Source organism: Chelon labrosus, assembly GCF_963514085.1.
Source record: "Chelon labrosus genome assembly, chromosome: 20".
Lineage (NCBI taxonomy): Eukaryota > Metazoa > Chordata > Actinopteri > Mugiliformes > Mugilidae > Chelon > Chelon labrosus.
The window spans coordinates 6180996-6208796 of record NC_140353.1 but is presented as its reverse complement, the minus strand read 5'-3'; the positions used below and the strand labels follow the sequence as shown (position 1 = coordinate 6208796).

Below are 27801 nucleotides of genomic sequence, written 5' to 3'. Positions count from 1 at the left end.
CGTTGCAGGGATCCACAGCTGGCTTTGTCTGGACAGCTGACATCATAGCTCCATTCATATTTCTTAGAAGTCTCTGGAAGAAGTCCTTCTCAGAAAACGTATCATCTCCAGCTACATCCCTGGTTTGAGTGAAGTTGAATGCAGCAGAGGAAACGGTGTGCGGATGGATTGTTTTCATTTGGGAGATGTATTAGATGTCACTTTGCTTTTGACACAAAAAAGCTGATCTTAAGTGATCTGCAAACATCTCCTGGTCAGGTTTATAAATTCCCTGATTATCATTTGTTAAACTATTAAATAAACTCTTGATCTGATTTTCAAAGAATGCAAAAACATCCAATCCGATTACTGCTGTTATGACAAACTGTCAGATAGTCTTGTCCCGAAACTTTTCTCATGTTGCTGTTTCTGTTTCAGGTCAAACACGGACACTCAAAGCTGGTGTGGTGTTCCTTGGTGGGAAAAATCTTCTATTACTATCGCAACCAGGAGGACAAGGTTCATAAGACAAGTCTCTCTTTCTTCACTCCCGATTCGCTCTTAACCATCTGAATTGAATTTAGTCCCCTTTACCACCAAATGTTTTTTCCCCATTAAACGGCGTCTTCTCTCTTTGATCCTTTCCGTTTGTTTCAGCTGCCTCTGGGTCAGCTCCAGATGCGGGAGGCGTCAGTGCAGGAGGTCGATCGCTCCTGTGATTCAGATGAGGACTATGAGGCGGGAAGCCGAGGTTTCCTCTCCTCCCACTGCACCTTAGTGGTCCAACCGAGAGACCAGAGTCCTACGTACCTGCTCATCGGCACCAAGCAGGAGAAGGTGCCAGATCTGTTACTCTGTTGCTCATCCTCTCAAAGAAATGTTTTTTCTGTTGTATATTAATCAATTTTATTTTTCATAGGACACGTGGTTGTATCACCTGACTGTGGCTGCAGGCAGCAGTGCAAACTTCAAAGTTGGCACAGAATGTGAGCAGCTCATTGGTAAACTCCTGGATGCTGAAGGAGACCAAGGTGAGAAACTTCCTTGATAATTGACAGACCCTTCACCGGACAAGTGGTTACGGAAGATGAATGAAAGAGTCACTAGCTTAAACTCCTAAGCCAGTGTGTTAATTTTTCAGTTTACAATAATATAGAAGACATTTAGTTTGCAGTTTCCCCAAACTGAAATGTTGAGAGTTGATTGTGGCCTTAGAGGTTTGAATCACAGGCCTAACAGGAAGAAAATGCATACATGGATGCATTGCCTTCAGCAAGGCACCTAACCCCTCCAACGGCTGGCAACTGATCCAAGTGTGGTCACTAATCTTTGTGTGTATGAATGGATGGGTTATATGTAAAGAACGAATATCAGATGTGCACAGGGAAAGAAAAATGAAGCAAAACGTTGATTATTTCTTCATTCTTTCAATTTTGTCCCGTCCAAGAAGTTAGCTTTTGATCTTGTGTTGTCAGCTTAGCTTTGATGATGAATGATTTTGTTCAAATTCATGGCAGTGCAATATAAAGTTTTTATTTTTTTTTTTGCTCAAGTGTGACGGAGCGGAGTATTTGCTTTTTGTCTCGGTATTAAATTTGTTCCTGAAAATATGAGCGATGAGTTTATTTTGGAGGAGTTCGCAAAGCGAAAAGCAATCTGATCTGAGATATGGTGCTCTGTATTATTTGTAGATAACACTGGAAATATCTACAAATAAATACAGTCAATGCATTAACTGAAGGGCTCAGACTGGCAGCGTCGCTCTATTTAAGTAAGTGCATTAAAACGCGCTCGGTAGTAGTCCACGTGTTATTTTGATCTCCAGCGTCCGACGGCCGTAATCCACACTGCAGACTCTGTTTACGACCGGAGCGGTGTGTGAATGTCTGTCAGCGGTCGAGTCATTACAGCTCTGAAACTCGATCTTTGTTTGTGTGCGTGCGCGAGTCGGTTTATACGTGTCGTGTCTGTGTGTGTCCTCCTCCTTCTCCCAAGAATCTGTGCTGTGGAAGAGCGAGGCCTTGAGCTTCTGCAAGGAGGGCCTGCGCTCGCCTCTCACCACCCTGCCCTCCGAAGCCCTGCAGACGGAGGCTCTCAAGCTTTTCAAGGTCGGCCTCTCCACCTCTCGCCCCTCTCTCTGTCTGTTTCTTTTGTTCCACTCCACTTACTTTTGAGCCTCCTTTTCCTTTTATCCCTTTCACTGAATCCCTCTCTCCCTTTCTGTCTGCTTTTTTTCCCACTGTGAGAGTCTGTTCAAGGCATCATCCATCCTACTCCAGTTTGTCCCCGCTGTAGCCCCCTCCCCTTTACCCCCTCCCACTCCTGGATGTGCTCTGTGGCCTTCTTTTTCTCCTCTCTCCTGCCTCTAAACCAGATCAAAGGCTCAAGACTGAGGGGCCCAGCTCATCAAAAGTGTTGAAGAGAGATAATGGGCTTGATTATCTGCTCTGATTGAGGCTAACCGTTCATGTGGTTTACAGCCGATGTAAAAGCAGCCCCCCCCTTTTTAAGAGGAGACATGGGAGGTCAGGGCCATCAGAGAGTGGCAGCAGTGGGTATAGAAGCCACGGGACGGGGCGAGGGGGAGAAGAAATGAGATCTGAGCTGAACAGGGACCTTGTAGGGAGATGGCAGATCCTTTTCCTTTCTTTTCAACTTTGTAGCCCTCAATGTGCCCACCCAGGAGCCCTCCCCCTGCCCGATTCACGCTTCAGAGCCCCACCAGCTACAGTACGAGTGCAGGATTGAAGGCTGAATGGATCGGCGCTTTCTTTGACCAGCCAGCCTTAATAATTGTCCCCCAAACTCACACAATGACACATAATGAATGGAGGTGACACGCTCTTCAAGTCTCTGCTCTGCTTCGTGTCTTTGAAGTATTAATGAATCTGATAAAATGGCTCCTTTGTCTTCAACTGTCCCTGTGAATGAGGGCAAAAGAATGAAGTTCACATGTCTTTCCTCTTACTGACCTCACGCTGTAATATTTTTTGTAGTTTCTGTTCGTCCTGAATTTCACCAACACCAAACGTTGTATTTATTTGGGTGTTTTAAGTTGCATTGATAATGCCCTGCTTCCAGATTCCCTGGCTTGTCTTTGCCTCCACCTCCTGGTAGTTCAGTGGCATCTCATGTCCACTTTTTGCCTCTCCGCAGTCCTGTCAGCTCTTCATCAATGTGCTGGTTGAGTCTCCGTCTGTGGATTACCACACCTCGCTGGCCCAGAATGCTTTGCAGGTGTGCCTCACCCACCCGGAGCTGCAGAATGAGATGTACTGCCAGCTTATCAAACAGACCAACCGACGGACGCCACACAACTACTCTCTCACGCAGGTCGGCTGGATGCATAGTAAAGACACGATAACAAAATTAAAGAAGCAATTTCAGTTTTGCAGCAACAAAGTAAATGATAGAACATGAGTCTATTATGTTTTTAGCAAACAATTTCTCTTGAGAGGAAAGAAAAAAGATTTTCAGCAACCCTGTCCATAATGAGTTAGTTAAACTATATCTCATTTTCCTATCTCCTCCTTTAGTGTTGGCAGCTGCTGTCTCTTTGTGTGGCTTTGTTCCTTCCTCAACAACATTTCCTCTGGTACCTGAGACAGTACCTGCAACACAATGCTGACCCAAGGTGAACTAACTCGACGTCTGTGATTCCTTAAAATGTTGCTCCTTTTTTTTTTTAAGTGCATTTATAAACTTCCGTCTGTTTTCCGCCACGCAGGAATGAGGTGGGGAAGTATGCAGTGTACTGTCAGAGGTCTCTGGAGCGAACTCTGCAGAACGGAGAGCGGGAGGCTAAGCCTTCACGTATGGAGATAGTTTCCATCCTGCTGAGGAACCCCTACCACCACTCACTGCCTTTCAGCATCCCTGTTCACTTCATGAACAACACCTACCAGGTAAAAAGTAGTTTATCTTCTGAGTCGATACGATGAGACGCGATAGGATACGACACGACACGACACGACACGTTACAATATGATACGATACAATATTGCACGATACGAGTCGATACGATACGACACGACACAACACGTTACAATATGATACGATAGAATATTGCACGATACGAGTCGATACCATACGACACGACACAACATGACACGATACGACACGACACGTTCCAATACACGACACGATACGACACGTCAGGACACGACACGTTACAATACGATACGATACAATATGATACGATATAATACTGCGTGATACGAGTCGATACGATACGATAAGACACGATACAACTCGATACGGTAAGTTATGCATGACATGATGCGACACGACACGTTACAATACGACACGATGCGATACAGCACGATACGATATGACACAACACAATATAATACAATACTGTAATACATGATACGACATGACACGACACGACACGATACAACACAATACGATACGATACTGTGAGACATGGTACGTCTCAATACGGTATGATATGGTATGTCATGATACGATTTGATGCGGTAAGTTATGTACGATACGGTACAATATGATGCAAAACCGGAATTCACATGCAGTGACAGTTTTGCTGTCTTGAAATGCAAAATTCAAAATTCTTATAAAAGTTGTGTCCACCCTATATTTGATTTAATTTTTTGATATCCTGAAGACAAATTTCCCTTAGGGTTTATATAAGATGCAAAACTCAACATTTGTCACGTCATCAGGGACAACCCAGATAAAGGCCTCGAGCAGAAACACATCGGTTTAATGTTTAAAGTTGTTTCATATACTACGAGTGTTGCTGGAGGTTTGATCACTGCAGCGTCTGAAACTAGCTGTAGCTCTAATAACGGCCGAGTCGGTTTTGTGCAGCTTATTTTTTTCAGTGAGAAAGATCTGTGCTCTCTGTGATTTAATGTAGGTCGTAGGTTTTGATGGCTCCACCACAGTAGAGGAGTTCCTCCACACACTGAACCAGAGGATTGGCATGAGGAAGCCACAGTTGACTGGGTTTGCCCTCTTCACTGATGATCCGTCTGGTAAAGACCTGGAGCACTGCCTGCAGCCATCTGCCAAGGTATGACAACGGGTCACTGAGCATAAGTGGATGGAAGAAACCCGCTACACACCACTGAGGCTTCTGGCTTTTCCGTGGTGTATCTAGACAAATCATCAGATTCAAGTTACTTAATAATTTAGCTGATCGGCTGTGAGTAGTTTGGAACTATTTTGACAAATTGAGTCAGTATTAGCTTCTTGTGACTATTAGCTTTAATCGTAGTCCAGCGTATCGTAGCCTCCCTCTGTAATTCAATTCCACTTAATCATGGTAAAAGTAGTGGTTCCACTTCATTTTCGTTGTACTGAAATTAAATTAGCTTGCTTAAATTGTTCCATCGTGTTCAACCATCCCACAAAAGAAAGTTCCATAGCTCCATTTGGCTCGCAATGTACAGTACATCCAACAGTGTCTGCAGATGTAGCTGCTGCCACAAATGTAAGGACAAAAAAAACTTTGTACGTCTGACAAAAGCTTTTATTCCCTTTGCCAGATTTGCGATGTCATTTCCAAGTGGGAGCAGGCTCTAAAGGAGCTGCATCCTGGGAAAAATGAGGGCACGCGGATTGTCCGACTGACGTACAAGAGCAGGTATGATTTCTGTGTTTGTGTCTGGGCCTCATCTCACGTCGACAAACAAAACATAGACAGTACGATGAAAGATGTAATAAGTTTTGAGTCATTCTCAGTTTTTTCAGGACTCTTAATGGTTGGATGTCTTAGAAATTAAGTAAAATCTAGACAGAACGGGAAAGGAAAGCGCCACCATAAGTTTTTCTTTGTGTGCAGGCTCTGTTTCAGATCTCAGGTAAAAGGAGAAACGGAGCGAGAGCGCCTCCTGCTGGCGTACCAGGTGAATGACGAAGTTCAGCAAGGCCACTTCCCTGTGAACAAAGAGCTGGCTCTGGAGGTGGCTGCCCTCATGGCGCAGGTGTGTTAACTCAATAAATGAAAGCTATTTAGACAAAGAAACAGGCTTGTGTACTGCAGCTCATGAAGAACGACACATTTGTCTTTCTGTCCGTCTGATTTTCCGTCTTCCTCCAGGTTGAACACGGTGATTTGGAGCGGCCGGGTGCCTCCTCTCCTACCGGTTCTCCTCAGCCTAAGTCTCAGCTGATTCTCCTGCAAGCCTTGGAGCGCTTCTACCCTAAACGCTACAAACAGGACTGCAGCTCAGAGCAGCTCAGGTAAACTGAAAACCACGTTAAGTTGTTCAGATTAACCTCCTGCAACGAAAAGTCCGGCAAACTAACACTTAACTTTATGTAGTCTTGCTGCAAACCCATATCTGTTCCTTTTCTCCCTGTAGAGATCTTACTGAGCGCCTGGCCACCAAGTGGTCAAATCTGCGTGGCTGCAGTGCGTCAGAGTGCGTGAGGATATATCTAACCGTGGCTCGCAAATGGCCCCTGTTCGGAGCCAAGCTCTTCAGTGCCAAGGTAAAAGTATAGTCCTCGTCTCTCTTTGTTCCGTGTTTTCGTGCTCGTCTGTCCGGTCTGAGTGAAAACAAGCAGGTGCTGCTGATGCAGACGCTCTCTTTCATAGTTAACTCGTTTGGCTCTAACACTTGCGGATCCATGCATCAAGCTTTCATGTCCCGGCTGGACGATGCTTGAAGCCAAGGCGACCCGCAGAGGATGCTGTAATGTTTGCTGCGACGATTACATCTGTAAAACAACTTTTCTATGTTTCCTTCTTCCACAGCCCGTCCCTCCCTCTCCCGTGGAGCAGAGCCAGGTCTGGTTGGCAGTCAATGAGGATGGACTGTGTGTGCTGGACTACACAATGGTGAGCTTCAGACTGTCTAGAGGAAACTCCTCCATCAACGCAGACCGTTGACATTTCCATCTTTTTAATTTTCTTTATAGCTTAAAAACCCAAGTTTGCTTTTAACAACTGCATTGCTCAGCTGGATAGGCCACAGCTGCTGAGCTTTTCCTGACCCACTGGTCTGGAATGATTTTTATCCTGCGGTGTTTTCAAACACCAGAAATCCAAAGGAAAATAAAATGGCCAGCCTCCGATTTGACATACTTGACCCTGACAGACTGCAGTTCCAGCATGTAAACTATGTTAATGTGAGCTCTGTAATTTTCAGTAACCCATGTTGATCCAGGTCATTCTTGGTCTGGCGCACGACATTGATCATGTGATTTCAGCAGAGGGTTGCATTGTTTATTTATTTTAAAGTAAAGTAAGGGAAAAAAGGGAAAATCAGAATATATTGCTGGAAATTACATCTTCACACTCAATTTACCCCCTAGACAAAACAAAAAAACAAGTAGAATGATTTCCAAAATGAACCCCTTTCTCTACTTTCTGAACATGCTCCCTGTTTACAACCGCTTCACTGCACATTTCACACCGGCCATGCTTTCACTTTCTCAGCACACGCTGCTCACGTACTCCTACCAGTCTGTGATTACGTTCGGCGGTTGCCGCGACGATTTCATGGTGGTCACGAGCCAGCAGAGGGAGCCGGGAGTCGGGAAGAAGAGTGTGGAGAAGCTGGTCTTCGCGATGGCTAAACCAAAGGTACGACACCGCCGTGCTCCGGTGACGTTCAGAAGTTCGGGCTTATTGATTTGTCGATGTTCAAGAGTCCAGCCACGTTTCCACTCCGCTCAAAAGACAGTTTGTTCAATGATTTAAAACTGTACTATATGGGGGCACTTCTGCATTTCCCAGGAGGCAAATGGAAAAACTGGAGTGACTTAACTATTTTAAAAAAGAAAAAATATTGTTGTTGCTCTTTATTTTCTGAAGTAATGAATAAACAGTTCCCTCAGTGTACGTTTGATGTGGGAATCGGCTCCGTGTTTATTTTTAGGATTGACCGGGGCACAGAAGAGCTGCTCCAGTTTTACTTTATTAAATTAAATGGAATCCAGTTTGATGGTAACAGTTTGTATTCACTATTCAGAACGCAACTGGGAACAGAAAGTTTTTTGTTGGCCCGTCTTAACATGTCGCCATGGTTATAGCTTATTTACAGCTTGACCTACAAACCTTGAACTAATTTTTGTTTGGTGGATGCAGTTTGGACTTTAAACTAGAGGACAAACACTGTAAATCTGAATGACAGAGGTTAAAAAAGTAAATTCCTTGTCTTTGCGGGATAACAGATGGTTATTAACCCTACAATTCCTTACTAATGTTAAATTATTGATAAAAAAAAGTGTAATGGAAAAGAAGATGTCATCCAGCCATCCAAATCCTGATACTACAAGTGTAAATCCAAAGCTGGCCAAGCCAACAACTGCACAGGTGGTGTTGTGGTACTGAGTACTGTGGAGGTTTGTTTTTAAAGGTACAAGAAGCTGCATGTCCTGCCTCGATTTTATATTTTTCTTCTCATTTTGCTGCACACTCGCTGAACGTTTCTGGGCCGTGACCTTTGAGCGGTGGGCGCATGGTCCCATAACCGTGGATGTATAGACAGGTGCAAGGCCGTGTGTCTGTTTGACTAAGCCACACACAAACATGCAGCAGACGAGTGGAAGATGAAGATGAACCATGTACTTTGGCTGCATTCACACAAAATCCGACAATGCGACACCTTCTCGCAAGGCTGTGCTGTTGTGTTGGGATGTGCTGACGTTTTCTCTAAGGCGGCTTTCACACCTATGTATCGTTCAGAGGTGACTCGGGTCATGTTCACGGGGCAATCAGTTCATTTGCTGTGTTCACACCAGCCCAAACAAACCGACCTGAGTGATAAACGCTCGCGGTTTCGAAATACTGACCTAGATTTGAAAGATACCTAAATCACTGTCTTCGTTTGGCTAACGCCGCTCCCTCTCTTCATACACTCTCTAGCTTGCTCAATAGCCACTGGCCTTGCTCGTTGAACTGGGGGGGGAGAAGGAGGGGCCAAGTTTGAGTATTGTGTTAACAAACTGATTCGACAAATGCTTCTGACACTAACACCTTTTAAAAGAAGGTATGAGATGCTTTAAAGCAGGGGTGTCAAACTTATTGTAGTTCAGGGGCCACATACATTTGATTTCAATGGGGCCGGACCAGTAACACAATAGCGTGTTAACCTATAAATAATGACAACTCCAAACGTTTCCCTTTGTTTTAGTGGAAAGAAGAACAAGTACGTTATGAAAATTGTTGTTCGCATTTAATGAACTGTACTATTACAAAACATGTAATGAGCAACAGGACATTTCTTAAGAATAAGAAGTGCAATTTCTGTTTAGTTCTAGGTCTTAGTGTTGTGTTATGTCTGTAACTCTTACTAAAACAGTGTAAACCCTAGGAATAACAGTAACTTTTATTTAAAAAATTGCAGTTAATATCTTCAATGTAATTTTGCACTTTGCAAAATTCATCCCGCGGGCCAGATTGGACCATCTGGCAGGCCGGTTTTGGCCCCCGTATGTTTGACACCCGTGCTCTAAAGCAAGAGCCGCTGACAACTAAAGTGAAGATTGGTTGGAGTCTCCAAGATCCTGAAATGCAGTATGGAAAACTGACTTCACCACGTTCACCTGTTTTCACACAACTGATATTTAATGAAGAAAACCGATTCCCCTCTTATTTTATGTGCAGAATCTCAGTGGAGTAGTCATGTTACTATTGCAGATCAGTTTTTTTTTTTCATTTTCTTTGAGCCACTCTCCCAAGAATCAAATGAAACACATTCATATCATAATGTTAAAGCCATTAAGCCCCCCCCTCTGCTCTCATCTCAGATACTGGAGCTGACTCTGCTCATGGCCAGCTACATTAACCACTGGAACCCCGGCCTCCCGCCCGCCTCCCCTCAGCCCCTCGGCCACTGGGACGTAGACAGCAGGCACTTCCCCGCCATGAACTACACCACCAAGGGCCCCACACTACTGTGAATAACTGGTTGACTGCAGGGAGGCTTGACGACGGCAGACACATTCAACACTCAGTTGTATGTCCGTTTATTTTTCTTTACAGAACCGCTACTCAGAGATAAGTGTTTTTATATATGAAGATTTAGTTTATTAGTCTTTTTAGACTATTTTTTATCAAAAGAGGAGTGTTTCAACAATTCACCTTTTGGTGTTAGGTCACTCTTGGATTCATTGTTGGAACTGGATATGTTGGAAAAGACTAAACGTTTCACCACAAGTAACCAATAATAAATAATGGTTTACATTAATTAATAAAGTGCTTTCCAATTAGAAAGGGACTGACGTGGTATATAATGGTGCAGATTCGTAGTATTTTGCGTCTTAATTTGATATAATCCTATAATCTTACTCTAAATTAGGCCTGCAGCTAACAGTTATTCCCATTATAGATTAACCTATTGATTATTATTTCAAGCTGACATATTCAGATTTATTCAAACCCCAAAGATATTAGATTTTACAAAGCAAAAGTAGCTGGAAGCAGTGAATTGGGGGTATTATTGCTTAAAACGATTTACTGATTATCAGAATTGTTAGTGATCTGTTATGTCTTGATCAAGAAATTATAACTTCTCTGCTGTAAAACAATAATTCTTTGATTCTTGAAAAATAAGGGTCATATTTACAGCTCCTGTTTATTCTTCGTTTTACGTAGACAGTTACACAACGGTAAGAAAAGCTATATAAAAGTGATAATGCTGGCTATGTATGAAACATCTGTGAAATTGTTCACTTTCTGACGGTCCTCTTATTTCATACGACCTGAAAACTCATACGGTATATTTGTAATCAGACCACTCTGTGATTTAATGATCAACAAAAAGAGCTACCAGAATCTTTTTAATGACTTGAACTGTTATGGATAAACCACTGTCTCGCTTTTGTTCATATTAGTTATTTATTTTCTCTTCAACATTGTAGGGGCTCAAAGAGAAAATGTCTTGTTTGAATGGGGGGAAAAAAAAAACCTACCGCTTGCTTCGTGTAGCAGAGTAATTTAAGAGCAGAGTATGTTTGGCTTCTGTACTAGAATGTGTCTCAAATGTTTTAAAAGGTGGCGTCTTCGTGGCGCTTGTATGTGTGTGGTAATAAAATAAACGGTACAATCCTCTGCTGACGTTTTTTGTGCATATTGTTTGATGTTCATTTAACGCTAATATGTACATCTGGTGCAGGTGGTCAGAGTACTTTCCTTCACTGTGAAGTACTTTTACCAGGTACTGTGCTTATTTGAGGTACTTTACTACATTAAAGACGCAAATATAGAACGTTTTGCTTCAGTCACGTGAATGCTAAAGTTCATTCTCAAATTTTGCAAACCTCTAAAATATGATTGGTCAGTTAAAACACACCACAGTATACCCTGCCTGGACCTCCTTTAGCTTTCACCAGATAGGTGAGGTCACCAGATTTATTTCCATCCACTGTTGCATTATTTCTTCATCAAGATCTTGTATTGATGATGGGAGAGTCTGACCACTGCACAAAGCCTTCTCCAGCACATCCCAAAGATTCTCAATGGGGTTAAGGTCTGGACTCTGTGGTGGCCAATCCATGTGTGAAAATAATGTCTCATGCTCCATGAACCACTCTTTCACAATCTGAGCCCCATGAATCCTGGCGTTGTCATCTTGGAATATGCCCGTGCCATGAGCGAAGAAAAAAATCCATTGATGGAATAACCTGGTCATTCAGTATATCCAGGTAGTCAGCTGACCTCATTCTTTGGACACATAATGTTGCTGAACCTGGACCTGAGCAACTGCAGCAACCCCAGATCATAGCACTGCCCCCACAGGCTTGTATAATAGGCACTAGGCATGATGGGTGCATCACTTCATCTGCCTCTCTTCTTACCCTGATGCCCCCATCACTCTGGAACAGGGTAAATCTGGACTCATCAGACCACATGACCTTCTTCCATTGCTCCAGAGTCCAATCTTTATGCTCCCAAGCCTTTTTTTTCCAGTTAGCCTCACTGATTAGTGGTTTTCTTAAGGCTACACAGCTGTTCAGTCCCAATCCCTTGAGTTCCCTTCACATTGTACGTGTGGAAATGCTCTTACTTTCACTATTAAACATAGCCCTGAGTTCTACTGTTGTTTTACTTTGATTTGATTTCGCCAAACGTTTAAGTGATCGCCAGTCACGATCAATAAGGATTTTTTTCCAATTACATTGGAAGACGATGGTTCCCCACTATCCTTCCAGTTTTTAATAATGTGTTGGATAGTTCTTAACCCAACTTTAGTAGTTTAGATGTTTTTTTCTGCTTGATGCATGCCAATGATTTGACCCTTCTCAAACAGAGTAATTTCTTTTCCACGACCACGGGATAGATGAGAAGCTACTCATTGCATCAGTTGGGGTTAAATAACTTGTTCCCAGCTAAAAAATAACCACCCATGCAGTAATTATCCAACAGGAGGCTCGTGCATATTTGCTTAGTTAAATCCAGGTGGCAGTGTATGAAGACTTAGTTTCTTCACTATATGTCACAATATAACAAATCAGTCCAAATTGCATATTAAATAATCACAACTGTTTAAATTATTTCTTATGTCATCTTTGTATTGAAGTTAAATTTAGACCGAAAGATTGAGTAAAGCACTTGAATACATGTTCTACCACAAATATCTTATAAGCATATAAGCATAAAGCCTCAGTGATCAGAAAAAAAAAAATAATTTAAAAGTATGTTTTTCGTGTTTGTTCTTGAACGCATCACTCATTTCTTGGCTTATTTTCTTAACGCTGGCACAAAACTTCCATTGAAAACATAATTTCCCAGGAGCACTGTAATATTCAGGAAACACTCGGTTCGTGCAACAGTACCAAAATTCATATTTTATTCAAAGCTCCTCCCGGAGGAAATAAAAAAAAGAACACTGTTTCTACACGGTGTGTCACTAAAAACTTCTTCTCTCATTCATTGTGTCCATAAAGTAAATAGTTGCCCTGCGCGCTGGTCGTACACAGCCTTCCCAGTATACTTGTTTTACTGGAGCTGAGGTTGTACGGGTGGAAGCTGCTCTGCTTTTTCTTATCCAAGGGGGTCAAAGTGGTAATGGCGCTTTCCTGCCAAATATATGCTGTAAATCCCAGATTTTATAGCTTGTCTGAAGCTCGTGTTGTTCCATAGCTGCTCTCATGCAAAATGAAATACTCGTTATAGGGCTCAGTGCTGAATCTCAGCCTGCCTTCATTTCTCATCAAAAAAGAAAATAACTTTGCCTTTTCTTTCTTTTTTTTTTTTTTTCCATGGTGCCTCAGGCTACATTATTTATAAGCATTAAAATCAAATTGAATTTAAAGTAAAAGATTCCAGTGTTGTGGTGTAGATGCGCATTTTGTTACCTGTACAGTATTTTATAGTTTCACGCTGTATGAGTTATAACAGCAGCACCTTCAGTAGTGTGCTCTATACAGAGGAATGTGTTTGCATAGTTTAAAACATATTATAAAGCATAAAAAGCCTTTTGTTCTAATCACAGAGCATCCACCATGATTATTACTGTACTTCTGTATCTTTAAAAGCATCTTTAAATTGTGAGATGTGAGGTTATACCACTTTATTTCAAGCTAATGGTTTTCATTCATTCAACCCAACGATTATGTTCTCCTTTAACTGATAAGTCATTATGTTCATAAATCAAAACAGTTCAGTCAAAACAAATGCAAATGAATAATGTAAATGTACAAAGGTATCGGTTCAGTTTTATTTACATAGTGTCAGTAATAATCTGAATATTTCAAGAAACTTTACAGAACCTGACGTCTGAAACCTCCAGATAAACAAATGAGGCGATTGTACTATGAAGAGGACAGATAGAGCCAGTATTCAAATGCTTAGTTAACATCCAAGCCGCTCACCAGCAGAAAACTTCAACAGTGAAGACTTTAGGCCTATTGTAACCCTGACAGAGCCATTAGTTAGACTCACTTTGTTCTTCTTTGCCACTCATCAGTTAGCGTGGATACATTTAAATGTGTATCTCAGCCCAGTAACTGCACTTTGAACGGGCTCCATCCCTCCCTGACTTTGTTGTCTATCTGTTTTTTGATAAATACTCTAAGCTCTCAGAAAACCTTGGACACTCATTGTGTCAATACTCCGTGTTCCCTTTGTGCAAACGATTAGTTTGGTTCAATTCTTCTGTGCTTTTAGAGACAGAAGACCAGACTCTTGTGAGTCTCTTGCCATAGGGTTAATGCATTTTGCCATCACAGGGTATGCAGTGTCAGTGGGCTGGCACAATGTATGGATATACTGAGGTATCATGAGGTGTTTTGCACAATATGTAGGAATGAAATCCTGTAAGCAACAGACACTGGGCAGGTTGATGGGGCCAGGACCACAGATCATGATCACCATCACACATTCACCTGTGGCTGACATTTCAGTCTCTAACAACAAGTATATTTGTGGGTGCTTTTGTTTTCAATCAGACATAACATTATGACCACCTTCCTAACACTGTGTAGGTCTCCCTTGTGCCTCCAAAACAGTTGTGACTCATCAGGGAATGAACATGGGCCTTCTGAGGGTGGATGGGACTGTGTGTGTTTTTTGGGAACTATTGAATTTGGAGGCCAGGTCAACACCTTGTACTGTTCTTCATGTTTTTTTGTCAGTTGTTCCTAAACTGTTTTTGTGTGTGTGTCTGTGTCAGTGTCATTGCTATGGGGTGAGGGTCAGGTCTCGGTGGGTGGTACATAACATCAACACAAATGCTCGGTCTAAAAATTTCAATTGTCACAACAAGGTCAATTTTATTAACATCACCTGTCAGTGGTCATAATGTTATGTCTGATCGGTGTAGTTTAATATATTAATTGATGGTAAGAAATCAGGTGTGAAGGAGCACACTTATCTATTCATCCTCATATTTGATATTAATTATTAAAAGGTACATTTTGGATCACTTAAATAAGAAAACCGTTTTTGATGATTTGCTTCTAAGGTCAAAAATCTCGGTTGATGGTTTCTACATATTCTGAGATGCCTAATAGTTGTGGGGGGACTAGTGTTGAGAGCCTCTGGTAATTGATTCCACACTAGCTTCAGCCTGCTAGCCTCGGAGAGATACCAGAGCTGCGCTTCTCCAGGTTGAGCTGCGGCTTCAGGAGCAGACCAAACTTTCAGAGTTGAGCTGGAGGGACGAAGACTCGGCAGAGCAGGAGACCACAGGTTAGTCAGCGGTTACTCATCGCTGGAGTATAATAATATTACTGAGCAGCGCGACAGTCCTGTTCTCTTTACAGCAGGTTAAATGTAGTCCGCTTGTAACAGTTGGTCCACATGTTTGCTTTGCTTTGACAGAACATCTAAAAAAACACCAACTATGACCACCAAGAAGCCGCAGAGCCTTCTCCGAGAGGCTTCCCATCAGATTATAGCCGGTGGATCCGCTGGTAAGTCAACTAATACCACACTTCTGCTATTTTAGACCACGGTTTCAGATTATGCAATACCTCCGAGAGCATGCCGCTTAATGAAAGTTGTAGCATGGCTGCATGTTACTGTTGTTGTTGTTATTACGCTGAAATGTAACGTGCGCCTTCCTCCTAAGACTTTTCCACAACTCCGTAACCTAATGTTTCCGGTTAAAGTCGCACAACAGTCGGATTAAAAATAGTTATGTCTTCACCGGAGCATTTTGGATTCACCCAGTCAAAGATCTCACATGTGTTTTCAAGATAGTTCCCCTCTTTCTCCAAGTGTTGTATTTCTTCCGGAAGAACCTCCGAGTCAGGAAGTCAATAATGCGCATGCGTGTGATACTTTAACTACTGTACTATACAAATTTATTAATTTATTGTTAAAGTTCACATTTGATAACCTCCTGACTACCAGGAAAAAAAATATAACTTTTTTTTTTTTTTTTTATTTCCCAATCTTTGTAAAAACAGTTTTTATTTTTAAGATATCACATAACTGATGGACGACATTTTCCTTAATGAGAAAGAGAAAGGTGCCAAAGCCCCACCCCTTCACATTTGATATCAGTGAAAAGCCCCAAATGTCCTCTGCAGATAGCAAAAGGAGTTAATTCAGTAGTATGCAGTGGGTGGGAGATATTCAGGTTTATAAATGGACAAACTTGAACTACTAGTAGTCAGGAAGTTAAGTTGCACTTGAAAGCAGGGCTCCAACTGTGTTTCATCATTTGACAATTATTTTTAAAATTAATGTTTTGAACCGTTTTACAATAACTTACTGTAAAATCCTATATCACACCAGTGACCTGCACTGACGGGGGACCAAACCTCTTATTTAGCCTGCGTACAGGGGTGAAAACACTCCGTCCATATTACAGTTAAGGTTTGCATTGTAAATATAATCCTGGCATGTGCAGTAATGAGACTATTCGTGATCATTTAGAAGGATCTACTGCAGGACTGTTCTGCTATATGGCATTAATTGTAGATAGATGCAGCGAGTGCTAAACCAAGTTGCAGATAACCTGCTGCTGCACTTTGTATTCAGTACAATATCGACTGGCTGGCTAGTTTTGTCAGCTGCGCTTTTAAATGAGCTTTGAAACCAGGTAGTGAACAGATGATGAGAATATAATCTTTCAGCAAGCAGACAAGTCCATCCTTCATTCATAACTGCTTATCCTGCGGAAGACCCCGGGGGCTGGAACCTGTCAACAGTTGTCATAGGGGAAGAGGGAGGGTGCGCACTGGACAGGTCGCCCATCTATCACAGCAGAGCAAAGAGGTGTGGGTTGTAAGAATAAATAAATGATAATTAAACTACAACTAAGGATGGAGATGCTGCATGAAGGGCAGGGCTGTTTTAATTTCTTAATAGCTCTTAATAGCTCTGAGGGGATTTACACTACATCATACATGTCTGCATATAATACATACTTACAGACATACTCTGAATTAGCATTTGAAGAAAATATGTCAGCTGTTCTGTCGGCAGGGATGCCTGTAATGTAAAGTCTTTATCTTCATGGTATTTTTTCCTTACATTTCCTTTAGCAGCCTGTTAGGACAAGCCTCTAGTAGCACCTGTTAATAGAACCCGTAATTAAACAGATTGTTGAGACGTCACACCAGTTTTAGAGGAGAAGAATGTGGACTGCGTCTCCGTGAAGGGAAGACAATGAATTTCAGTAAAGCTGGCCTCAGTTTTGTTCCTTTTAGATCATTTTTACTTCTTAGTTGTTGTTTTTTTTTTAATGTAGATCAATTGTAAATCCTTTCAGTCCATTATTTGGAATCCAGTCAAATCACCAACTAACATCAACTTCTGACGCGACACATGTGGAAACCATAATTAACTCCACCACGCCTAACCAGGAAGGGAGCAGAAGCGAACCCTCTTGACTCGTTGCTCCTTTTTTTACAAGCTTAACCTTCACATAAAAACTCCCCTGTTTGCAGTGAGTTAAAAGTTCATGACTGAAGTGACACGTTGCCAACTCCTGTTTGCTGAGGCAGAGAGAGACGTCAGCCGGTGTGGATGCTACTTAAACTATCCAGATAGTTGAAGCTGGACTCCTGAATTAAAAAAAAAAAGAGTAAATCAACACCTCTGTTAAATAGTCTCAAAAGAATTTACAGTAAGATTTAAAGCAGGAATATTGTATTAGATTGCATTAGTTTTAGATAATGCTAAACCAAATTGCAAGTAAACTTCCTGCATAGCAGCAGTGGAAACCATGTGCTAAGTTGCAAACCACAGCATTGTTTTATCACCTGCTGCTACACTTTCTATGTAAAAGACGAAAATTATAGTCATAGATCCTGCGGCTGCCGTCGAGTCTTCGGTGATGCTGTGTTTTCACGGTTAATCATTGCGTTTGAGTAATCATTGACCCTTCAAAAATATCTGCTGTGAAATTTTAACTTAGCCCTGCGATAGACTGGCGACCTGTCCAGGGTGTTCCCCGCCTTTCGCCCCAAGATGACAGCTGGGATAGGCTCCAGCCGCCTCACCCCTCCCTCCCGCGACCCTTCACAGGACAAGCGGTTGCAGAAGATGAATGAAATTTTAACTTTAGTTGGCCTAACTGTGGATGTGCAATGTGTGTTTTTGGCAAAAACAAGAAAGCGCTGAGGAGAAATGCGGCTGCTTACTTAAAACCTTTATTCTATAATGTTCTCAATGATGATGGACATTCAGTCTAAAGCTCGCTACTGCCCAGTTATGTCTTCAGTATCTAATTTCCACCACAAATTTTATCTCTCATATGTTGTTTAATAACTTATTGAGGTATTAATCATCAGTGCTGTTGATTGGAAGACCAGAATATTGTTTTCAGTATTTTTATATTTTCCTCTTTTTAGCTCACTTACTTGTCTCTATCGTTCTATCGTTCTTTCTGTGAGTTGGAATCAGTCAGTAAAGCATTAAAGAGTTGCTTCATATGTCTAACTTCAAGGAACAATCCACTCAGTCTAGATTACGGTCCAGTCTTGTCTCTCTTGGCTATTAACACGTCACTGTGGAACTTTCATCTCCTCCTTCTGGCAGTGGGAGTAATTACACAAACACTGTGGACGCGTCCATCTGGTGCACATATCCGTCTTTTCTCTCACCGCTTTCCAAAAAGGAAAAGCCACATTAATGGCCATCTGTGTTTGTCCTTGCTGTCGATCACTTAATTGTTGAGACTGTAATCCTTCGTCTGTGCGCTGAGTTTCTTTTTTCATCTGGGGCATCAAAACCTTTTCTTTCAATGCTTGCTGGTTTTTTTTCCCGTCGTCTCACTCTCCACCCGGAAAACCAATCATTGCTGTTTGACAGGTGCAGCATAGAGACATACCTGGCCTAATCAGCATTGTGTGAACTCTTTTGGCAAAGTTTGAATGGGACAGTTGTAGATTTACACTGATCTGGCATAACATTATGACCACTGACAGGAGACGTAAAAACCATTAACCATCTTGTGATAATACAATGTTCTGCTGGAAAACTTTTGGACCTGGGATTCATGTGGATGTTACTTAGACATGTAGCACCCACCTAGGCCAGACCAGGCACCCCCACTCCATAGCAATGACACTCCTTGATGGCAGCAGCCATCCCCAGCAGGATGCAGCCTGACACAGACACACACAGAAACGGTTTAGGAACAACTCAAAAAAACATGAAGAACATCACAAGGTGTTGACCTGGCCTCCAAATTCACTAGATCCCAAACTGATCAAGTATCTGTGGGATGATCCACAGAGGCCCCTCCCCTCAAAGGCCCCCCACTAACAACATCCTGTTGCCAGACACCACAGGACACCCTCAGAAGGCCCATGTCCATTCTCTGATGAGTCACAACTGTTTTGGAGGCACAAGGGAGACCTACACAATATTAGGAAGGTGGTCATAATGTTATGTCTGATCGGTGTATATGTAAAAGCCCTGCACACTTAAGCTTTGAAATCAGTGGTGTAAGTTTTTTACAACTCCAACATATCAGACAGTGTGAAATGCTCTTTTTAAGAATGACCCAACAGTAGTAGAGTTCTTCAGCTGTTTTTTTTTTTTGTTTTTTTTTTGCAGCACAGTAGAAATAAAGGAGACAATGGGCTGAAAATGTGACTTTTGTTCCCCAGAGGTCACTTTTTTTTAATACCGCTTCAATAAACATTCAGCTTATTATGAAGTATTCTGAGCGTGGCTTGTCTCAGGTGATGTGTTTCATGAGAAACGTATATATTAACGCTGCTTGTCCCTCCCTGTTGACCCCTGCACAAGCCCCCTGGGTCTGACAACCTGCTGTCCTGAACTCCCATCTTGGAGCTGAGGGGTTCTCATCTGTCCTCACCAAGGATGATGGGAACGGGCAGGGGACAGAGGTTCATACCTGAGCAAGAATGACCTCAGTGTTTCTCCTCACTCCCACCTCCCCATCAGTTTTTTTTTTCCTCCATCTTCACTCACTGTTAACAAGGATGGAGCGAGACTGGTGGTAATTTATGTACAGCCCGGTCATAGGGCTCGAGTCAGATGTGATTTAAGAGGAGAACGCTGCATTTGGTGCAGTAATCTGATCGCAGTTTGACAGTGTGTGGTTGAAGCAGCTCTCTCTTTTTGACATGTTTCAGAGGTCAGTGCTTTGGTGATGAACTTTGACCAAACTCTCTTCACCTATGATGAGTTGACAGTTTATCAACTGCCTGTTGGAATATAGTACGTGGAAACTGATGTCTGTGATTCCTAGCTGTGGGGGCCGGCATCTCTCCAAGTATGTAACAGGAAGACACTGAGGGCCTCACAAGTTTTTTTTTATTCTTTTTTTTGGGAATAAAGTATTAAAGTTAGACAAGTGCAGGTGTAATCTGTAGCTTACTGTACGTATATACTTCTGACAGATGTGACGACAAGTTGCAAGTTTTGACAAGACAAAATAAAATGAGCAGTTTCTTTATAATGAATCTGACAGGGATGCATAAACACCAGTATCGTCCGATATTCACCTCGTCACGTCCCATCAATGTATCTGCAACAACTAAGATGGCTCGCTGATGGCCATGGACATGTTTATCTGTTGTGCCGCATTAGTTTTGCACCGGCTAAATGTTGTGTTGTTGTTCACAGTCTGAATTGTTAGTGTTATCTATATTTTATTTTACTGCTTATTACTCTTGCATGGTCTTACATATTGTTGCATGTAGTATATGTTAAAAAAGGCGGCTTTAATTTAGATAGTTTCCTCAATTTGTGGAATTTATTTCGTGCTCATGCTCAAATTGTTGTTTGGCTGACACCAGTGGGGGAATAAATGGCCTAAAAAAACAACACAGCAAACTAACAAAAAGCATCAGTGCTGACTTTGGCCAAATTGTAATATCAAATATCAGCCTAGAATCGTGGAACTGGTCCATCTCGTCTTGGAAAATGTCTGTGAAGGTTCTTAGTCATGCAAAAAGCATCTTCAGTTCAACTAAATATAATTTATATTAAACTGAAGTTCAACTGAAGAAGCTACTCTAGATGAGTGGTGAAATGTCCAGTTGCCTTTTTTTAAACGCTTTTTGTATGTCATCTTGGAAAGTAGCAATCAGTTTTATTGTTGCAGCCCAGATGAGGAAATAACTGACAGGCCTATTATAATTACTAGCTGCAGACCTATTTTTCCCTTATGTTATTACCAATGCATCATGTATTTTCAATGAGTTTTGTAATTATCAACGTATTTCATTCTGTGGCGCAGACTTCTGCAGCAGTACTGGGTTCTTTAAGTTCCAGTTTCCACCACACGGGGGCAGTAGTTGCACGTTAAATGTCATTTCATGCTAAAGGGATGTTACAACTATTCAGGTTTCAGTCAGTGGCTTTTGAGTGCTATTACTTTCCATCCCATGGGCAGCTAATGAGCATTTCTGTTCTGATTTGCAAAGAATGAATAATGTATGTTGTCGTATTTTTTTTTTAAAGTGGAAATAAGAGAAGAAATATTAAAAGCCATTATGATTTAATGCAGAATTTAAAAAATGGAAAGCGAAATTCTGTTTGCTTGCATGCCCCTTTGCTGTAATGTTTTCTCTTGAGTCTTTTAGTTGTTTCCTCGGTTGATGTTTTTTTTTTTTAAAAAACTCCATGAGTAAATCGATCCGTCTCCTGCAAATGGACTGTGACGACATGAGACAGACGCCCGGCGCGTGATTAGTGCAGCTCGGCCTCCAGACTGTCAGAGAGCCGCGCTCCGACTGCGCCGCAGCGCTTTGGCTCTAATTGGTTTTAAACAGTCAAACCTGAAATCAGTCGGGAAAGAACAAATAAAGCCACTTAGCCCGAATGAAAGAGAGAAAGAAAAAAAAAAGGAGAGGGGGAATCAAATAAATAAAGTCAAACAAAGTCTGTGTGTGTGTGTGTGTGTGTGTGTGTGTAAGGAAGGAAGGGCTATCCATTGACAGAGAGTGCAGTTAGCAGTGTTTTTTTTTTTTTTTCCTCTCTCAAGTGGCTGCACCAATCACAGCCGAATTAGGCCTAATATTTATTTCCAGAAACAATTGTACATGTTTCAGCGGGGCTTTGATTGAACTCCCGGCGGACATGTTGTAGACAGATGTTTAGATGACCTCATGTTTGAAGTAATGTTGATTCTGGATGGGCTGCTTCTTGGCCTGCTCCTTTAAACCATCTCCCCCCTCCCTCCCTCCCCCTTCTCTCTTTCTCTTTTTTGGTCTCAGACCGACGTCCTTCATATTTTAATGTGTGCTTTGGCTCTCATTAAATGACACCCATTTACATTTTTTTTCGCCTTTCTGTTCCATCCTTGACGGACACACGTCCACGCATGGTGTCGTGGATGGCTTGGTTAAAATGAGCCATGGCAGTGGTGAAGGATTAAGCGGGCACACGTGTCTTTAGTTCGGCGCGTCGCTGCAGGATTTACCGTCGACGCGGACTCATAAACACGAGAGAGAAAAAACGGCCTCGATTCTTGGACCAATCAATTCCTCGATCGAAGTGATCTCAGACATTAATTGGAGCGAATTTCTTCCGATGTTTCTTTAGGAAATAAATTGCGCCCTGCAGGGTGTGTGCAGGCTGCAATTAAAGTAACCCCTCATTTAATATGGAGAAATTACAACGCACCAATCAATCCTAAAACAAACACGAGAGATTTATTATCTCCGTCGACTAATTACCGTCCTCTGTAAATGTGAATGATCGCAATGTCACAAGAAATTAGCTGAATGCGAGGAGGCATTAGGTTTAATGGCGGTCTAATTAATGCGTCGCATCTTAAAATAGACGTAAACCCAAAAAGGTTAACGTAAAAATGTAGATTAAATTCATAAAGTGATGTGGGAAAAAAGCCTTTGCACGAACTTTTTGGTATGTTCTAAATGTGCGACGAAACGGGATTAGGACTGAATTATATGTCAGAAAGATGTGGATTTTATATTTAATATAGATAGAAATATAAAGTTAGGCCTTTAGATTAAATTAATCAAATACTATATATCCCAGGAAGAAAAAAAAAACTTTCACACAGCTAACACACAAGTTGGTTTTAAAACCAGATGTAACTCAAGTACTGTGTTGGAGTTGAAGATACTTGTACTTTAGTACTTTAGTTTTACGACGCCCGACTTTGACTCTACTTCAGTTCACAGGGAACATCTCGTACCCCAGTTTTCACTCATTAAATTGTCTGGCAGCTGTTAATTCACAACTTATTTGGACTATCTTGATATAATAAATTATATAAAATACAATAAATTGTTCTGCAGTAAATTAACCACCACCTGGCACTTTATATAATAATAAATCAGCAATGCTCTGTCAGTGGTGTTTCAAATCTGCTCCCTTGTTAATAATAATAATAATGTGCATAAAAACAACAGAACACAGATCATTTAGGTGCATAATGAACATTTTTTTCATATTAAATTTAGCTGACATTGTGTGTTTTTTTTATATTGAAGTAAAAGATCTGAGGACTTCTTCTAAATCTGCACAAAACACACACACTCTGCAAACTCCAGGAGAGCACTGGGAGGGTTTTTCCTCAGGGACAGACGAGCAACCTCAGATCTTGCCTCGGCTCTAAAGGTGCTGGCCGGCGACGGGCCGTGTGCCATTTTCTGTCTTTGACTCCCTAGTGTAATGTGAGCAGCAAACTCATTATGTCTCGGTCTTGGCATGTCTTCAGCTGGATCCTCTCAGAGGCTTTGGGCTGCGTGTGAATCATCTTTATTTTGACAAGTGTCATCAATTTTCTGGTGAAATTACCTGCCCCGCGCTGAAATCTGTCTCTGTCAAGTCTTGGATGAAAAGACAAAGACGAGCAAATCTTCAGTTGGACGCAGTAGATTAAATATTCTGGTGTAAAATTTAAATCTGCAAATCTGTGGAGTAATTATTTGGCTTTTTAAGTGCATTGTAAGAATAGAGCAGGTTTACTAAGGTGTGTTTTGGTTTTACAGGAGGTATGAGTAACCATGAACCGGTTACGCACAGAGAGTCTGGACAGAAGTGGAAACGTGGGTCTCGGTTTAGTGCAGCCTGATGTGATGCATGGGCCCCAGCCGCGCTCCTGACGTTATCTTAATGACATGATTTATGAAAACGGTTCACTGGCGGAGTTTTTTTGTGGGGCAGGGGGGGACCAGAGGAGGCAGAGCATCGGGGAATGAAATGAGTCCAGCCTGGACGCAACGCGCAATTACCGGATCTTACTTGCTCGAGCTGACACGGACACGCGCACTGGTTTAACTTCAAGCAGTGAGGGAAGAGAAGCGCGTGCACCGCAGTGACTTCTGAATCAGCTGTTTTTGAGCAAACAGCAGAGTCCGCTTTTGGTGACACGCACAAAAAAAGCTACAAATGCTCAATAAATCTATTGGATGTAATTGCTGATAATTGGGCCTGGTAATAGCTGAGTGTTATTTTCCACAAAGCAAACCGTGGCTATAAACACTGATTACCCAACACATATATTACTGCTGCTCAAAACGAAACGGATTTAGATTAAAAACATGAGCTGCAAACTGTGGAAAGATGAATCTCAGTCATAGTTCCAATAAAGACGTAGGCCTGGGATGTTTCGATGGACCACACGAGCATAATGTCCAATGCGGGATTGTATAATTTCTCCCAGTAATCAATTACTTGCCTAATTATGCTAATTTGTCAATTTTATTAATGTAAAGTTACAAGTCTGTGTAAGTTAATCACCAGCTGCAGTAGTGTGTATGGTAATGTATTTACCATGTGTGTATGTGTCATTACAGCAAAATATTACTGTGAACAAAAAAAATAAATAAAATAGTCAAAACACCTGCTGGAGTGGGAACAAGCACAAAGCTGGTGTTGAGCAGCTGGATTCTCATGAGATTTTTGAGACGCCAGTCCTTCTTGCCAGACTTTGAGCCTTGACTGTGTGGCTGATCCAAAGAGGTGCAGACCAATCAGCATCCTAAGAGGAATTACTGTATTTCTGTGTCACAGTGGTCACTTCTAAGAGTGTCTTTAATGAGAAAAATGTCCTTAAAGGGGAACTAATGTTTTTTTACAACCTGGACCTTATTTCTGGCATAAAATACGATCGTTATACGACCTCACACATATAACTTTGGTGTCATTTTTAGTCCTTCGAAAGATATTAAGCTCCAGTGTAGCGCTGCGCATATCCATATAGTGAGAGTGACTGGGGCACCGAAACGCAGTCTCTAAATAAACTAGTAATAATAAGTACTAGGACTCAAAGGAGAATAGCACTAACGTATCATAACAAAATACTGGTGAAATGAACGAGTTTCGCGGCAGATAATGCGTTATTTAGAGGCTGCATTTCGGTGCCCCAGTCACTCCCACTATATGGATATACGCGGTGCTCCACTGGATCTAAATATCTTCCGAAGGACTCCAAATAACACCAAAGTTATATGGGTGAGTAAACGATCGTATTTTATGTCAGAATAAGGTCCAGGTTCCCCTTTTAGGGCCAAACGCAGGAAGAGACTAGCAGCAATGTGGCAATAAGACCATGGAAAATTGATCAAATCTAGCAAGCCCTTGTGATAATGGTGTGGTTTAAAATGAAACCTGATGTGAAGCGGGCAGGTACCAAGCTGAATTAATCTGAAATTTGAGATGGCGACCAATCGCAGTGATTCAGATATGGCTTTAACAGAGTCTAACGGCAAAGAAACGGCATCCACTGCTTTTGTTCTCACCGTCCATATACCCTGCTGGTGGTGGGCTTAGAGCGTTGGGTTAACCCAGATGGCGCAGGGGCAGCGTTGACAGTTTCTTCTTTTCAAACAGATCAAGGTGACGGCAAAACGGACTCCATCCACGCACCAGTGTTTTTTTTATGTTCTGTTTGTTTCACTCTGAAACATCTGGGATGGGAAGTAAACACCTTGGCAACAGGAGCCTTGAGCATTCACCAGGTGACCAGTTGTCAGCTATAAAGCAACCGGCAACAAGCAAATGACTTTATATGTGGACGACGGCAAACAAACTATGTATCTAGCTGTACTGACTTCTCAGATAGATTGTTGTGTTTAGGCTGTGATGGGCAGCGATGGTTTGAAACCATTTGCAACCAAACTCATCACTGTCCACTGTGTCAAGTTAGGCTTTGAGTCCTCTGGCAGGTTTTTATATGTCCGTTTGGACGTGGGCGGACTTTGTCAACATGATAGCATCACATTTTGCGCAAGATGCAGTCAGAAAACTTGACACATGTGTAGTTCAGATGTGAAAATATGGCAGGGTTTGAGTAGCCACTAGACCGAGTCATGAGCACTCATTAAGACATACTGAATAAAAATAGAACTTGTGCAGTGGCCATTCCAGCGAGATGCATATAACCGCTCAGTGCTTTTGAGAATTAAGCATCATATTGGCAGCACACCATTAATTTACATCTGTCTCAGTAAATTAGTCTGCAGAACCCACAATAATTTCCACAACAGCCTCTTATTAATCTCATAGTCAGGCAGCACACACAGGACGATCCTTATACATGCAAGTTCTGAGAATAATAATAATAATTATACTGTTATGGTAAGAGTGGATTCAGGAGGATAATTATGATTGCCCAACATAGGAGGCTTTCTCTGGATCATTGCCTCCTATTTATTAAAACCAGTGCAGTGAACTGCAGGAAGCTGATTTTGGATTGTGGTGCAAAGAGCATCTCATCGCATCATTGCATGATTTCATACTGCAAACAAGATGATCACAAAGGTCTAATGCAAGTTTCGCCGCATGACACTTTCCCCATTCGGCATTCCAGTAGTACAACTCATTATTATTGAAAGTATGTGTGGAGGGCATGCTGAACTAGCAAGAGGACAGATGTAAACGGAGCCCTGAGATCACTCAGATATGCCATGGCAGTCGAAAAGTGAAAGCATGTATCGTACAGCACATGGCAACAATAATAAAACTGGGAGGGAAATCAGCTCAACAAGCTACGCTTAATTGAGCACTTAGGCTAAGTAGTAAAGGGGCAAAAAGAGAACGACCCTGTAAGAAAACTAAAGTCTTACAGTTGTGAGAATGGCGTTTGCGTGCGTCTGGGTTATGTATTCATGCGAAGGAAACGGCCGCGTGTGTGCGCCGTCTCTTCCATGTCACGGACTGGTCAAAGCGTGTGTGTGTGTGTGTTTGTTTGTTTGTTTGTTTTCGCGTGTGTGTGCATCCGAGTGAGAAAAGTTATGCCGGGAAACGGGATGTAATTGCGGGCGTTTGTGCGAGACATGCGTGCACATGCATTCAAGGAAGTGGATGTATTTAAGCGTGTGTGTGTTCTGCATGCGTCTGGATTATGTGCTCAGATGTGTGTGTGTATTTTTGAGTCTTCAACCTGGTAATTAAGTCACAGTAGAGACGTGCTCTTCCTTTCGCGGAGCAGCTATCTGTAAGATGTTTGATAGGACATTGCGGCGTTCGGTTTTCTAAAAGTTTAGCGAATTTAAACGGCTAAAAACACAAAAACGTCGACGTAGCTGCTCAACAGCCACAACATGACCTCTGTTTATGCTCTACCACCTTGTTCCTCATGAGCACTGACGTGTGTTGAAAACTCTTGAATTGGGCATTTAACCTCCTGCCCCGTAACTCGTAGCCACAGTTGGTAGCAGGTCAGACACATGGGCCTTTTCCACTGCGGTAGAGGTAACCACTGGATGGCTTCCTTAATGCGGGTTTTTCAGGCTCACTTGCGTTTGATCTGTTGTTTAATAGATATTGTTTTGTTGCAGGAAATCTTCAAAAAAAGAAAGTCAAGGCCGCGGCGAACCTCATGTTATTTCAACTGAATTTGATACAAGAGTTCAGATACAGTAATTACAAACCCTCCGTGCTCCTGCTGTAAGCACTGAAATATAAATAAACATAATAAGTACTGTCAAAAAAACAAAAAACAAAACCGGACAAACTAAAAACCCCGAATTACATGGCTGTGTCTGTGTGCATATATT

General features: G+C 41.9%; 2 protein-coding genes across 2 annotated transcripts in view; both read left to right on the top strand.

Annotated features, from left to right (window-relative positions):
- plekhh1 (pleckstrin homology domain containing, family H (with MyTH4 domain) member 1) overlaps window positions 1-12395 on the top strand; it is a 36457-nt gene extending 24062 nt beyond the window's left edge. The window contains exons 16-30 of the mRNA XM_084569558.1: window positions 418-498; window positions 637-816; window positions 899-1010; window positions 1975-2087; window positions 3136-3312; window positions 3516-3613; window positions 3707-3884; window positions 4859-5014; window positions 5490-5587; window positions 5786-5927; window positions 6044-6186; window positions 6309-6438; window positions 6704-6787; window positions 7388-7534; window positions 9703-12395. Coding sequence (XP_084425684.1) covers window positions 418-498; window positions 637-816; window positions 899-1010; window positions 1975-2087; window positions 3136-3312; window positions 3516-3613; window positions 3707-3884; window positions 4859-5014; window positions 5490-5587; window positions 5786-5927; window positions 6044-6186; window positions 6309-6438; window positions 6704-6787; window positions 7388-7534; window positions 9703-9855 — 1992 coding nt within the window. The 3' untranslated portion in view covers window positions 9856-12395. The remainder of the gene's footprint in view (window positions 1-417; window positions 499-636; window positions 817-898; window positions 1011-1974; window positions 2088-3135; window positions 3313-3515; window positions 3614-3706; window positions 3885-4858; window positions 5015-5489; window positions 5588-5785; window positions 5928-6043; window positions 6187-6308; window positions 6439-6703; window positions 6788-7387; window positions 7535-9702) is intronic.
- Window positions 12396-14952: 2557 nt separating this feature from the next.
- The window catches only part of slc25a21 (solute carrier family 25 member 21), an 89268-nt gene continuing 76419 nt past the window's right edge, over window positions 14953-27801 (top strand). The window contains exons 1-2 of the mRNA XM_084568958.1: window positions 14953-15085; window positions 15218-15309. Of these exons, the coding sequence (XP_084425084.1) occupies window positions 15240-15309 (70 nt within the window). The 5' untranslated portion in view covers window positions 14953-15085; window positions 15218-15239. The remainder of the gene's footprint in view (window positions 15086-15217; window positions 15310-27801) is intronic.